At 37.6% G+C, this 13,624-nt stretch overlaps 1 protein-coding gene and 1 non-coding gene across 2 annotated transcripts; one reads left to right on the forward strand and one right to left on the reverse strand.

Moving 5' to 3' along the window:
* Positions 1 to 5,116: 5,116 nt before the first annotated feature.
* Positions 5,117 to 5,223, forward strand: LOC133781160 (small nucleolar RNA R71). The gene has a single exon (XR_009869954.1). It is a non-coding gene; the product is annotated as a small nucleolar RNA R71 (small nucleolar RNA).
* Positions 5,224 to 12,176: 6,953 nt separating this feature from the next.
* LOC133780151 (late embryogenesis abundant protein At1g64065-like) lies at positions 12,177 to 12,893 on the reverse strand. The gene has a single exon (XM_062220024.1). It carries the CDS (start codon positions 12,891 to 12,893, stop codon positions 12,177 to 12,179), a length of 717 nt encoding a protein of 238 aa, XP_062076008.1.
* Positions 12,894 to 13,624: the final 731 nt, after the last annotated feature.

A 13,624-nucleotide genomic window follows, 5' to 3' on the forward strand; every position in this document is an offset into this window, starting at 1 on the left:
CCATTGCCTGAGTCAGCTTCGTTGTATCCGTGGCCATCTTTGAACCTTGATTGGCTGTGGTAAGATTGGCTGTTTCCTCTATTTCCGTCCCTGGCAGAAACGCCCCGAGCGTTAGAGGGTGGCCTGCGCTGGTCGCGATGTCCCCGTGCACTATCATGCCGTGGGGGTCCACGGACCGCAGAGCCTAACTCCGAGTCCCTCCTGTTACCAGGAGGGTAGCGGCCTCTGTTCGCTTGGTGTGGCCCATCATTCTCACGGTGTCTAGGACTACGAGGCTGTCGCTCGGCCCTATTCTGCCTTTGCTGCGGGGGATTACCTCGAGCAGCTTGGGATGGTGGATTTGCCTCGGGGTCCAGTGGGACGTCGTCCTGGGGCATTTGAGGCTGCTCGGGCCTTTGCGGACTTGAAGGATGGATTGGTGGGCTAGGATTGGGACCCTTCTGAGGTGGCCCATTCTCAGGTTGGTTAGGCTGCGAGGCAGGTGCGGCCTGATTTCTTGTCAACAGCAGGGCTGCTTCGAGGGCTGCCATGGCTTCAGTCTGGCGGCGATCCACCTCTGCCTGTCTCTCGCTCAACTCCGCCCGCTGACGGTCAAGTTCCTGCTGCTGCCTTGCCATGGCTTCTGCGGCAGTCTCTTGATTGGCCCTCAGACTAGCCAATTCTTCTTGCAACGCGCCCAGGGTGCTCTTCAGCGTCGCGTCGTCCATTTCCTCCTCTTCAAAATCTAGTTGCGGCTCATCTTCCGCCATGCTTGCGGGTGGAGGAGGAGGTGGTGGATTCGATGGTGCAGTGGCGGCAGTTTGGCCAGCTTTCCTTCCTGCTTTCGCCATCGGTTTTCTTAACAGCAATGAATTGTCCTCTCAATGAAAGCACCAGAATGTTGACCCACGATATGGCCAACTGACACGGAGTCAAAATATGAATGATATGGACAAATATAAAGAAAATAGTATAATGACGAAAGTAAAGAAAACACATCAATTTATAGTGGTTTGGCCCCAGGATCTGGTAATGACCTACGTCCACTTAGAATTATATTGATATGAAATCAGAAGTGTGATCAGAGAACTTGGGTTCAATGAGTTTCAGCACTTCACTTAAAGAAATTCTATCTCCCTCTATGGTTCTTTGTTCCAAAAGAAAAAGGGTCCCTTTCCCTTGAGCTATATCTTGCTATTTATAGGCTCAAGGAGGGTTACAGATTATTGTTGCAGATATTTATACCCTAAATGGCGGGATATTCAAAAGATTGCATGAGATAAATTCGGGATTCACAAAGATCTTCCCATAAATGTTGTTCTGCTAGCGGAACCATCGACCAGACTGGTCGCGGCATAGATAGGCTTGTCATGCTTCTGGTCTGTCTCCTGGTCGATACTCTAGCAGATGCTTCCAGGTGTCAGCCACGTATCAAGAATTTATTTGCCACATCACAAATGCTAATTTACCTGATAACACATGGAAATGAAACAAGATGTCCTTCATTTCTCTTTCCGGCACACATCTTCTGATAATCAAATCCGGACCTTGTTTGAATAAAAACGGATCATCCCAGTAGTAGTTCTTCACATCATGATAAAACTTTTTCAATCTCTGCCCTACAAATTCCGGTGGCACTACGTTGGCAGCCAAATAATTCACATAATCCGCAAACCATGGCACCAAATCATCCTCCACTGCAAATAATTGTTCATCTGGGAAACTCTCATTAATCTCTCCTGCAGCAAGTTCTGACTTATCCCCTAACTCAAGTCTTGATAAGTGATCCGCCACCAAATTCTCTGTACCCTTCTTATCCCGAACCTCCATATCAAACTCTTGTAAAAGAAGCACCCAACGAATAAGTCTGGGTTTAGCATCTTTCTTAGCAATAAGATGCCTGATTGCGGAATGATCAGTATACACAATAACTTTGTTCCCCATCAAATACGGCCTGAATTTGTCGAATGCATAGACAATGGCAAGAAGCTCCTTCTCAGTGGTGGTATAATTCAACTGAGTGCCATTTAGTGTTCTGCTGGCATAATAGATAGTCCGAAATACTTTGTTAACACGCTGCCCCAGAACCGCACCCACTGCAAAATCACTTGCGTCGCACATTAACTCAAACGGCTGGTCCCAATCCGGTGAAATTACTATAGGTGCCGACACCAACTTCTGCTTTAGTATCCTGAAAGCTTCAAGACACTTCTCATCAAACTCAAATGGCACCCCATTCATCAACAATGCCGAGAGTGGCTTAGAAATCCTGGAGAAGTCCTTTATAAATCTTCTGTAAAACCCCGCATGACCAAGGAAACTTCTCACTCCCTTAACTGAAACTGGAGGCGGAAAATTCTCAATAGTAGCAATCTTAGCCCTATCGACCTCAATACCATTCTTAGACACCTTGTGCCCAAGTACTATGCCTTCATTTACCATGAAATGGCATTTTTCCCAATTCAAGACTAGATTCGCCTCTTCACATCTTCTCAGCACAGCCTCCAAATTCATCAAACAATTGTCAAAAGAAGACCCCATCACAGAGAAATCATCCATAAAGATCTCAATGCTCCGTTCCACCATATCAGAGAAAATAGCCATCATACACCGTTGAAAAGTGGCAGGGGCATTGCACAGACCAAACGACATACGACAGAATGCAAAAGTACCATATGGGCAGGTGAAGGTCGTCTTTTCTTGATCCTCAAGAGCAATGGCTATTTGATGGTATCCTGAATAGCCATCCAGAAAACAGTAATACTGGTGTCCAGCCAATCTATCTAACATCTGATCAAGGAACGGCAGTGGAAAGTGATCTTTTCTGGTTGCTTTATTCAGTTTACGATAATCTATACAAATCCTCCAACCAGTTACGGTACGCGTCGGGATAAGTTCGTTATTGTCGTTTTTCACCACTGTAATCCCTCCTTTCTTAGGGACTACCTGAACTGGACTCACCCAACTACTGTCTGAAATAGGATAGATCACCCCAGCATCTAACCACTTCAAGATCTCCTTCCTTACCACCTCTTTCATTGCTGGATTCAATCGACGTTGTGCTTCAATAGAGGGCTTACTGTCATCTTCCATCAAGATTTTGTGCATAACTGTGGATGGACTTATCCCCTGAATATCTGCTAATGTCCATCCATTTGCCAACTTATGAGTTCTCAACACCCTTAACAATTTTTCCATTTCCTCATTAGAAAGAGAAGAAGACACAATAACTGGTAAAGTCTCCTTCCCACCCAGAAAAACATAGCGAAGATGTGCAGGCAATGATTTCAATTCCAGCTCTGGAGGTCTCTGAACTGATGGTAATGGTCTCTCAGGTCCTTGGCCCAAATCTTCATATTTGCAATTATAAATTGGCCCTTTAGAATTCAACCACTGTACACACTCTTGGACCTCACTGTCTGACTCAGCATCTATATCTCCAATTGTCAAGCTCTTCTGAAGTGAATCCTCTGTGAGATTAATTTCAGCCACCGCTTTCTCTACCAGGTCAACTCTGAAACAGTTGTCATTGACATTTGCAAACTTTAAGGCCTTAAACACGTTGAATACTACTTCTTCGCCCTGAACTCGCAGTGTCAACTCACCTTTTTGAACATCAATCAAAGCATGCCCAGTAGCTAAAAATGGCCTGCCCAGAATGATTGGCACATCCATATCCTCCTCCATATCCAGAACTATGAAATCTGCCGGAAAAATGAACTTATCCACCTTCACAAGAACATCCTCTATGATTCCTCTGGGGTGTTTCACTGATCGATCTGCTAACTGTAGAGTGACTGTTGTAGGACTAGCCTCCCCCAAACCAAGTCTTCTGAATACAGACAAAGGCATCACATTTATACTCGCCCCCAAATCACACAAAGCATGCTTACATTCAAATTTCCCAATTGTACACGGTATAGTAAAGCTCCCCGGATCTCTCAACTTTTGGGGTAACTTTCTCTGCAATATCGCACTGCACTCTTCAGTGAGTGCCCCCGTCTCATACTCCTCCATCTTTCTTTTCTTTGACAGAATCTCTTTCATAAATTTGACATAACTAGGCATCTGCTCTAATGCCTCAGCAAATGGAATATTGATGTGCAGCTTTTTGAATACCTCTAAAAACTTAGAAAACTGTTTATCAAGTGTAGTTTTTCTAAGCCTCTGAGGATATGGAACTTGAACTGGCTGACTATCAACAACGGGAGGACACTTGTTTGAACCCTGGTGGTCTTCAGTAACCCCATTCGCTTTATTATCTGATTTCTCACCCAACTCTTCATTCTGAACCACTGACTTTTGTACACTGGGCTGCTCCACTTGCTTACCATTCCTCAACGAAATTGCTTGACAATTCTCCTTAGGATTTACCACAGTATTACTAGGCAAATTCCCTTGCGGTCTGTTATTAAGCATGTTGGCCAACTGACCCACTTGTGTCTCAAGGTTTCGAATAGAGGATCTGGTCTCAGTCATGAATTGAGTCTGAGTATTAGTGAGGGTCAATAAGGCTGCTTGCAATTCATTAGGCTTTTCTGGTTGAACTTGCGGTCTAGGCTGGTGTGATGATGAGGCTTGATTCATAGGCTGTTGTGGCATGTGCTGCTGGTATGGCCCTTGAAACTGTGACTGTTGGCCCTGATTATTTCTCCATGAGAAATTTGGGTGATTTCTCCACCCAGGATTATAAGTATTGGAGAACGGATTCTGATAAGGCCTCTGAAAATTACCAACTGCCTGTACCTGAGCCTGATTAATTGGCATATTACCATACATGTTGGCCGCTGTACACTGTTCATATAAATGAGGCCCTCCACATATTTCACACCCTGATTGCATCTGTATAGCCTGGGCTTGAGCTGAGATCTTGTTTTGTTGCAACTGCTTTGTCAATGAAGCAACCTGAGCAGTTAAAGCAGGTATAGCATCTAATTCATGTACCCCAGCTACTTTTCTCTGTGAAGTATCTCGTTCGGCAGGCCACTGATAATTGTTCATAGCCATCTCCTCTAACAATTCATATGCCTCATCAGCCCCTTTACTCATGAAAGCACCACCTGCTGCTGCATCTATTATAGTGCGAGTAGTACCGCAAAGCCCATTATAAAAATTGTGGACTAACATCCACTTCTCTATACCATGATGAGGGCATTTTCTGAGCAGGTCTTTGAATCTTTCCCATGCATCGTACAATGACTCTCCCTCATTCTGATAGAAGTTATTGATTTCTCCCCTCAACTTAGCAGCTTTTGCAGGAGGAAAGAACTTTGAGAGAAACTTCTGAGCTAGTTCCTCCCATGTATTGATTGAGTTGGCCTGTAGAGAAATAAGCCAACTTTTTGCCCTGTCCCTTAGTGAAAAAGGGAACAATCTCGGCCTTATTGCATCATCGCTCACCCCATTAAACTTAAACGTTGCACATAGCTCAAGGAAATTTACTATGTACAAGTTAGGATCCTCATTGGGGAGACCACCAAACTGGACAGAAGTCTGGACCATTTGTATCATCGCCGGCTTAATCTCAAAGTTATTGGCAGTAATAGTCGACGGCCTAATGCACGAGTGTACTCCTGTGACAGCGGGGAGCACATAATCTCTTAATGCTCGCACATTTTGGTCCTGAGCGATATGATTCTGACCATCATTGTTGTTAACCCCGTCTCTTTGGTTGGCAGCCATTGATGCTTCCAACCTCTTTTTCCTTCTGTTTTGTCTGCAGGATCTTTCGATTTCAGGATTAACAGGAACAAGATTTGCAGATCCTTCACGTCGCATACAAAAGATTCACCTATTAAAACAGAACGCGACAACTTGGATTAGTTCAAATAATAAAAACAGTCAAATTAGAATAAAAATTAACTATCTTGATATTAATAGAATATCAATTCCCCTGCAACGGCGCCAAAAACTTGTTGCGAATTTTTACTACTGCGCAAGTATACGCAATCGAATAAACAAGTAATAGTAGTGGAAATATATTATCGTTCCATCAGGGAATTGATCTAATAATTACCAATAGCAAACTTTTATTTCTATTTGACTAATGAAATTTTAATGACAATTAACAATGAACAATAAACTAAGAAAGCACAATTTAATTAACGAAATTTAATATAAGCGAAAGATTAGAGTATTCTAATTTCATCAACCTTCAATTCTATTCAATCAATAATACTACTAATATGTTTCTGTGATCTATGGTTATAGCAAGTTTACTAATGACAATTCTCTCCTCTCTCAAGATATAAAATATTCAGTTTACCTGCGAATTTTCTACATGCCGGTGATAAATTCTACACATAAACCGCATTAAGAACAAAAACCTAATTGCTACACAAACCAATTTGATACTTTCGTTCTAAATTGAAATCTATGTCTATTGTCTAAAGCTATTCCAATTCTCACTTTTCAGATATTGAATTAAAACCAATAATCATGCAACAGATGGCCAATCAATTACAAGCATTAAACATAAGAACAATAGATAACCATAAATTCAAAGATTCATATAAATTGCATTAAAGACGAATAGAATATCCAGTGACTACATTAAAATACTCTAAATACGAATTTAGTTCATAATATTAAACTTCATCATCCAATCTAAAATTCAAAAACATAAAAATAAACACAAACGAAATAAACGTGGATTCTTCTCTGTTTCTTTCCCTTTGCCGTCAGAATGCCTTTTTTCTTCTGTCCCTCTCGATCTTCTTTTTATTCTTCTTACCAAAATCCCAAAAACCTACGAATTTCCATGAAAATTTCCAAAAATGCCCTCGTGCCAATATATCGCCTATGATGCTGCGATATATCGCCTGGTGAATTTTCTCGATGAAAACGCGAGTTTCTGATGTCGTTTCTGCAAAGACAAAATTTGGAATTCCTTCTTATGCCGATATATCGCCCAAGGCAGGCGATATATCGCCTGTACCATATTTCCACATATTGGCCAATTTTCGGCTACTAAAACCAACATTTATCCAAATTCTCGAACAAATCAGAATTATAACAACAAACTGCACAAGTTCACCAAACAGATTAAATAGAAACTTTCTCTTGAGAAAAACAACCAAATCAATCTGAAAATGTTATCAATAAGCGTATATTTTGTACGCTTATCATATTCATATTCAGGGATGATAGTGAATGGTGTGACATTTGTGACTCATGGTCGTGATATGAAGCTTAAAACACAAAATTGCGGTGTAATGGTGCCAAGTGAGGAAGGAGTGAACTACTATGGAGTTTTGGAAGAAGTAATTGAATTGTCCTACTTGATGGGTTACAGTGTTGTCCTATTCAAGTGTAGATGGTTCAATACAAGTAGAATTAAAGTGGAATCCAATTTTACGAGCGTATATGTGAAAGAAGAATGTTATAAAGATGATCCTTCCGTTCTCGCATCTCAAGCGAAGTTGGTGTATTATCTTCGAGATGTGAAAAATGGGGATGATTGGAGGCTCGTTAATGAATATATTCCAAGGAATGTATGGGATTTCTCAAATTCCGATGTTGATGATGCTGAAACCACAAATGATATACCAATATTGCAAGAGGTTAATTCTTCTTCATTTCAGTTGTGGGTAGAACTTCCAATTTTTGATAATCTTCAGTATGATCGGGTTGATGTCAATGCCACTAAAGTGTACAACGTCGATGATTTGGTTGGCGAAGGTTCAGATGAATTTGTTATCGATAATGAAGTTGAATTTGAAGACGACACGTTGGCCGAGTATGAAGACGATGAGGATGACGATAATGTTCTAGTTGATAGTGATAGTGATGTCCGTAATGATGTTGTAGTTAGTGATGATGAGGACAGTGATATGTAATTTAAACATGTGTATGTAAATTTTTATTTAATTCAATGAAAACTTTATTTATTATCATTAATTAATGATAGTATCAGATATAGGTACACACGCACCTATTGGATGCTTTGGGGATAGTTAATGTATTCATGTACTGGTACTCATTTTTTCAATATATTTGATGAAATATATTGAAAAAATGGGTAGTCGCACATGTCTGCTTACTATCTCCAAGGGATCTACTAGGTCGGAATAGGGTAGGTTGGGAAAGACAATGAGTAATAAAATGTTAATTCAATAACAAAAAACAATAGTGATGCACCTAGTGGATGCCTTGGGGATAATTAATGTATTCATGTAGTGGTTCTCATTTTTTCAAGATGTTTGAGAAACATCTTGAAGAAATGAGAATGACTACATGACTGCTTACTATCTCCAAGGGATCCACTAGGTCGGAATAGGGTAAGTTGGGAAAGACAATAAGTAATAAAATATTAATTTTATAACAAAAAATAATAGTGATGCACCTAGTGGATGCCTTGGGGATAGCCAATGTATTCATGTACTGCTCCTCATTTTTTCAAGATGTTTGAGAAACATCTTAAAAAAATGAGGAGAAGTACATGACTCCTTACTATCTCCAAGGGATCCACTAGGTTGGAATAAGGTAGGTTTGGAAATACCATAATGAATAAATGTTAATTTTATAACACAAAAAAACAGACATACATAATTTGAATTAGTTAATTAATGAATATTTTAATGTAGAATGGCCGAAACAAGTAATGACATAGGTGATGGCTCCAAGAGAGGCAGGGGAGCTTATTACGGTGCCAATATCGAGAAGGAGTTGGCCATCAAAAAAGTTAGTCATTTGAAAGTAGAGTTTGATGAAGAAACTGGAAAAGCTATTCAAAAGTACGGCAAATGGTTCAACAATTCCATGGCTCGTTATTTGCGTAGCACCGTACCCCTAACTACACTAGCTTGGGAACAAGTAAAACCAACTGATATCGAAGTTATTCGAAAGAGACTGTCTGTAAGCATTTTTTAAACCTTTAATAACTCATTATTAAATACTTTGTCTATCTTCATAATATTTTAACAAATTCCAATTTTAATTGTGATTTTAGGAAAAATTCATTTATCCAGGAGACAATCCAGTAATCAACGATGTCATGGTAAGAAAAATGCAAAAACATCTGACTGATTGGCGCCACACGATGAAGAAACACTGGGTAGATGTTGGAGGAGAGGTGGACAATGAGAGAGCGAAGTCAAAACCTTTTGTGTCGATTACTTCTTCTGATTGGGCAATTCTGTGTGATTTTTGGGCTTCTGATTCTCACCAGGTATGCTGTAGATTTTACATTAATTTTTAATTATAAAATTACAATTTAGATTAATGAGTACTGTTTTCTTTTTGAAGCGTATATCGAAGAAAAATAAAGAAGCTCGAGCTAAAATGACCATACCAGGAGGACACGGTTCCAAATTTGTCGTTGCCCATGTTTATGATCACGTAAATTATTATAACCTATATCCTTACATTTACGAAAATATTATAAATGTCACAATGTTTAAATAATTTGTTTTTTTAGATGGACCCATCTACTGGCCAGCTCCCGAGCATGATCGACACATTCGAGGACCTCCACAAAAAGAAGGATAAGTGGATTAGTGATGCAGCGGCGACAAAACATGTAAGTTGCATAACCTTAACTAATTTATGATCATTTAACTTTAAAAAAGTTTAGTAAATAATTAATAAATATTAATTATTAATTGGTTGTTGTCAATTAGTAATTATTTATTAATTATTAATTAAATTTTTAACAATGAAATCTTTATAATCTATGTGCCAATATTTTTATGATTAATGATTGTGGACTAAGATAAAAAAAGAATGTAATTAATGTTGTCCCCGTATCAGGGAGCTTGTGGACTAAAATAAATTTGGTCATGAAAATCCATATCTGAATCAAAAACATGCAAATATAGTTGATGTATATGTTTGGAGATGTAAATTCCCCATTAATGGAATTAACTGCACTTATCGTATATATCAACAACATCTTCATGATTTTGATTCAGATATGGATTTTCATGACCAAATTTACTTTAGCCCACTTGCTCCCTGATACGGGAACAAAATTAATTACATTCTTTTTCAATCACTGGTCTGCAGTCATTAATGATAGGATGTTGGCAGATAGATAATAAAGTTATATTTTATATGTTGTTATATTAAAAATTTATAAGTTAGGTTTTCAAATAATGTTATATTGGAATTCGAAATACGTGCTTTTTATTGTGCAGAATGAGATAACCGAGCGTCGAGCATCGCAGAGTACGCCCCTGTATCATCTGCTGCTTCTTGTGTCGGCGATAATGTCGACAGTCATTTCCCGCCTGATATGGATATTGTCACGGATGTCCTTGGACCCCGCTCACGTTATAAGAAAGGGTTTGGGGGGTTGCCTAGGTTGAAGGCAATTGGCGCAAAGAGGGCAGCATCTTCGTCAACTTCTCAAATGTCCGGGCAATTGCCACCTGAAATGGACAGCCTTTTCAAGCGAACTGAGGACATTATGCTAGAAAATCATAACCTAAAAAAGCATAATACTAAACTTGAGAGTCGTCAATGGCGTCAAGATCTCCTGCTCAGTGCTTTGTTGAAGCAGGTTGGTGAATTGGCTCCTGGTTTTACTGTTGACTTACCAGGCCAGGATTTGGACGAGGACGATGATGCTGACGGGGGCGGGAATGATGAGGCGGGCAGTATGCATTTGTAGAACTTTTTTTCTATTTATTTAAAGTTTAATTTATGAGACATTTATTTTACTAAATTACTTTTATATTTTAATGTTTGGTGGAGACAATAAATATTAATAGTTGTAATTTTTTATTTATTTATTTATAAAACTTTAATTTTAATTTTATTTCCAATTAAATAATATTACTAAAAAATTAAATAATTATTAATATATTCAAATTGAAAATTATTAATTAATATTAATATATTGAAAATAATATTAGTAATTTAATAAAAATTATTGTTTTAAAAATACTTTTACCGGCGCAAAATTACGTCGGCAAAAAGTTTCAATCTTAACTTCACATATAAACATTTCCCGGCGCAAAAATGCTCCACTAAAAAAGTCAACTTTTGTCGGCGCATTATTGCGCCGCTAAAAGTGTTTTCCACAACATCGCAACAAAATTTTTTACTGGCGCATCCTTTTTTTTACCGACGTATTTTTTCGTCGCCAAAAAAGATCATTGCCAGCGCATTACATTTGCGTCGGAAAAAGTAAAATTAGCGACGGAGATACGACGCGATTCTTTGCCGGCGCAAAAATGCGTCGGCAAAAACTCCATGGGTTTTGCCGGCGCAAAGTCCCCTTTTTTGTAGTGACAAATAAATTATTAATTATTTTGATGAATTTATTACATCAAACTTGGGAGGAGCTCATTCAAAACTTATTCGTACTATTAATGAGCATATAGTAAGAGGTTTGGTTTTGCCTCATCAACATAGAGCTAAGTTAAAACAAATATTTTAAATGTAGTAATTAATGCACGACGATAAGGTATACTATAGTTATAATAGTTTATACACAATTTGTACTAGCTTCTTGATCGTCAAATACAAGTACAAATAGTTATATTAAATTAGAATTGTCTTTATATGATCTCCAATTTAACTGTTTAAATAAATATTAAAAAGTTTCAGAAAGAGTAAAACAAAATATTAATTATATAAGGTTTCAGAGAAAAAAAATATGTTAAAAGTTATATTAGTCCCACATTGGTGGACAACAGATGAAAAGTAAGATTGAGTTTAATATAAAAAGATTGATTTTGTTGCTAACAAGAATCATGTTAATAAAATAAAAATGAAATCATATAAAAAAAACAAACACTAAAATGAAAAAGTAATATATAATTTGTAAATTTACCTATAATTTCAGTAACACATAAATTAAATAAATTTTTTATAGATAATTTTAATTTTTAATTTGTTATTATATATATTTTCCATTTCTGTTTACATTTCTCTAATTTATTTTGATATTATTTATAAGACAATCATTTAATTATTAAATAGAATTTGCCAATTATATAGATATTGTAAAAGGTATATGTGTCAAATTACATTCAATTTTTAGTTTTCTTTCATGTGGGAAGAGATTTAAGAACATATAGAGAAGTATATATATATATATATATAAAATTATTATTCATCACTATACAAAAAAAATCTTAACAAAGCCATGCATACACAACACAATTAATATTACAATGTCATCACTTTGCATATATATATATATATATATATATACACTTGTGTGTTCGAAAAACGTTTTCTTTACTTGTTCAAGCCTTTTTTGTTGTTTTCTTCTTTTGCTCAGGTTTGTATATTGTTTTCTTGGGTTTAGACATTGGTTTTGTCCTCGGCCTCCTGCTCCAACATTGCAAACTCCGGACGTTCTTAGCAGCCACATCAATAGTAATTGTGCAGTTTATGGTTATGGACTTCTTCTTCTTCTTCATAATCGACATCAGCTCCACTTTCCCATTCATCCTAGCCGAGCTACTCAGACTCAACTCACTCTCAAGTTCAGCACTGCTTGGCAATTTAGTTGAACTCAACATAACAATCACATCATTAATCTTTTTGGTGGACATCATTCCAGCCTTGCCCTTAGGAATAACAACTTGTCCCACGGTGGCTCCGGCGTAGGTGAAGTTGAGGGTGGTGGCTTGAAACTTGTAGGGCCCGAAGTTGGTGTTCTTGACTCTAACTTGGGTTGAGAAGCTCCTATCAAAAGATGGCGACTTGGTAGTGGTTGTCTGCGTTTGGAGCTGAATGTTGTCTAGTGTCAGCACCGGAGACTTAACTTTCATGATAGTTAGTGCAAGTGTTGTGATAACAATGACCTGGAAGATTACAAAAGCAACCACATATGTGGCTATTTTGATCATCTTCTTGCGTTTAAGCTCCTCAGCTGATAAATCGCCTGATTCTTGATCGCTTCTAGTGTAATCATCAGCTTTCGCCAAAGGGTGCTCTTCATTCTTCTCAGCCACCATTTTAGGATAGAGAAGATATGATGATCACTAAAGAGGCAATGAATGTGTACTTTGGTTTTGGTTTTTATCTGAAATTGATTTGGAACTCGATGATGTTTTGGTTTGTGGTGAGATCAATTATGGGTAGTGGATATTTATAGTGCATGGTTTGAATATTTGGTCAATTGGATTATAGTATTATGTTTTGGAAACGTGAGCATATATAGTTTAAACATTTTTATATTGAGTTTAACGCGCCAAGGATGAGGTTATTGACTTCCTGATGGTAATGGGAAAACTATAATGAAATTAAAATAAGATAATCACAAAAAATTGTGTATAAAATTTAGCGGTATGACGATTTCCAAGTCAGCAGAAGAAATTGTGTATACATCAACAAGCCTATATAGGAGTGCATAATTTACTAATAAATATGCAGCCAGAGGATGATTAAAAAATGATTCTGTACTAATATATAAGTTTATATTGCACCACGGGAAAAATTAATAAATTGTAGATAAAGAAATTTTGTAAGCGATAGTAATCGGGACCACTATCAAGAATCGAAAGGAGTACTTAAAAAAGAGGGAGTGTCAATTCCTTTAAATTTGGCCTAGTTAAATAAACTATAATATTAGTCCCATCGGTGGAAGACATATAATTAAGTGAAATGTAGGGAGATCTCTATAAAATGATTGATTTAGTTACTATTAAAAAATAAATTAAATAGTATTCTTTTGAAAGAGAAATTG

This window comes from Humulus lupulus, chromosome 5 (assembly GCF_963169125.1).
Source record: "Humulus lupulus chromosome 5, drHumLupu1.1, whole genome shotgun sequence".
NCBI lineage: Eukaryota > Viridiplantae > Streptophyta > Magnoliopsida > Rosales > Cannabaceae > Humulus > Humulus lupulus.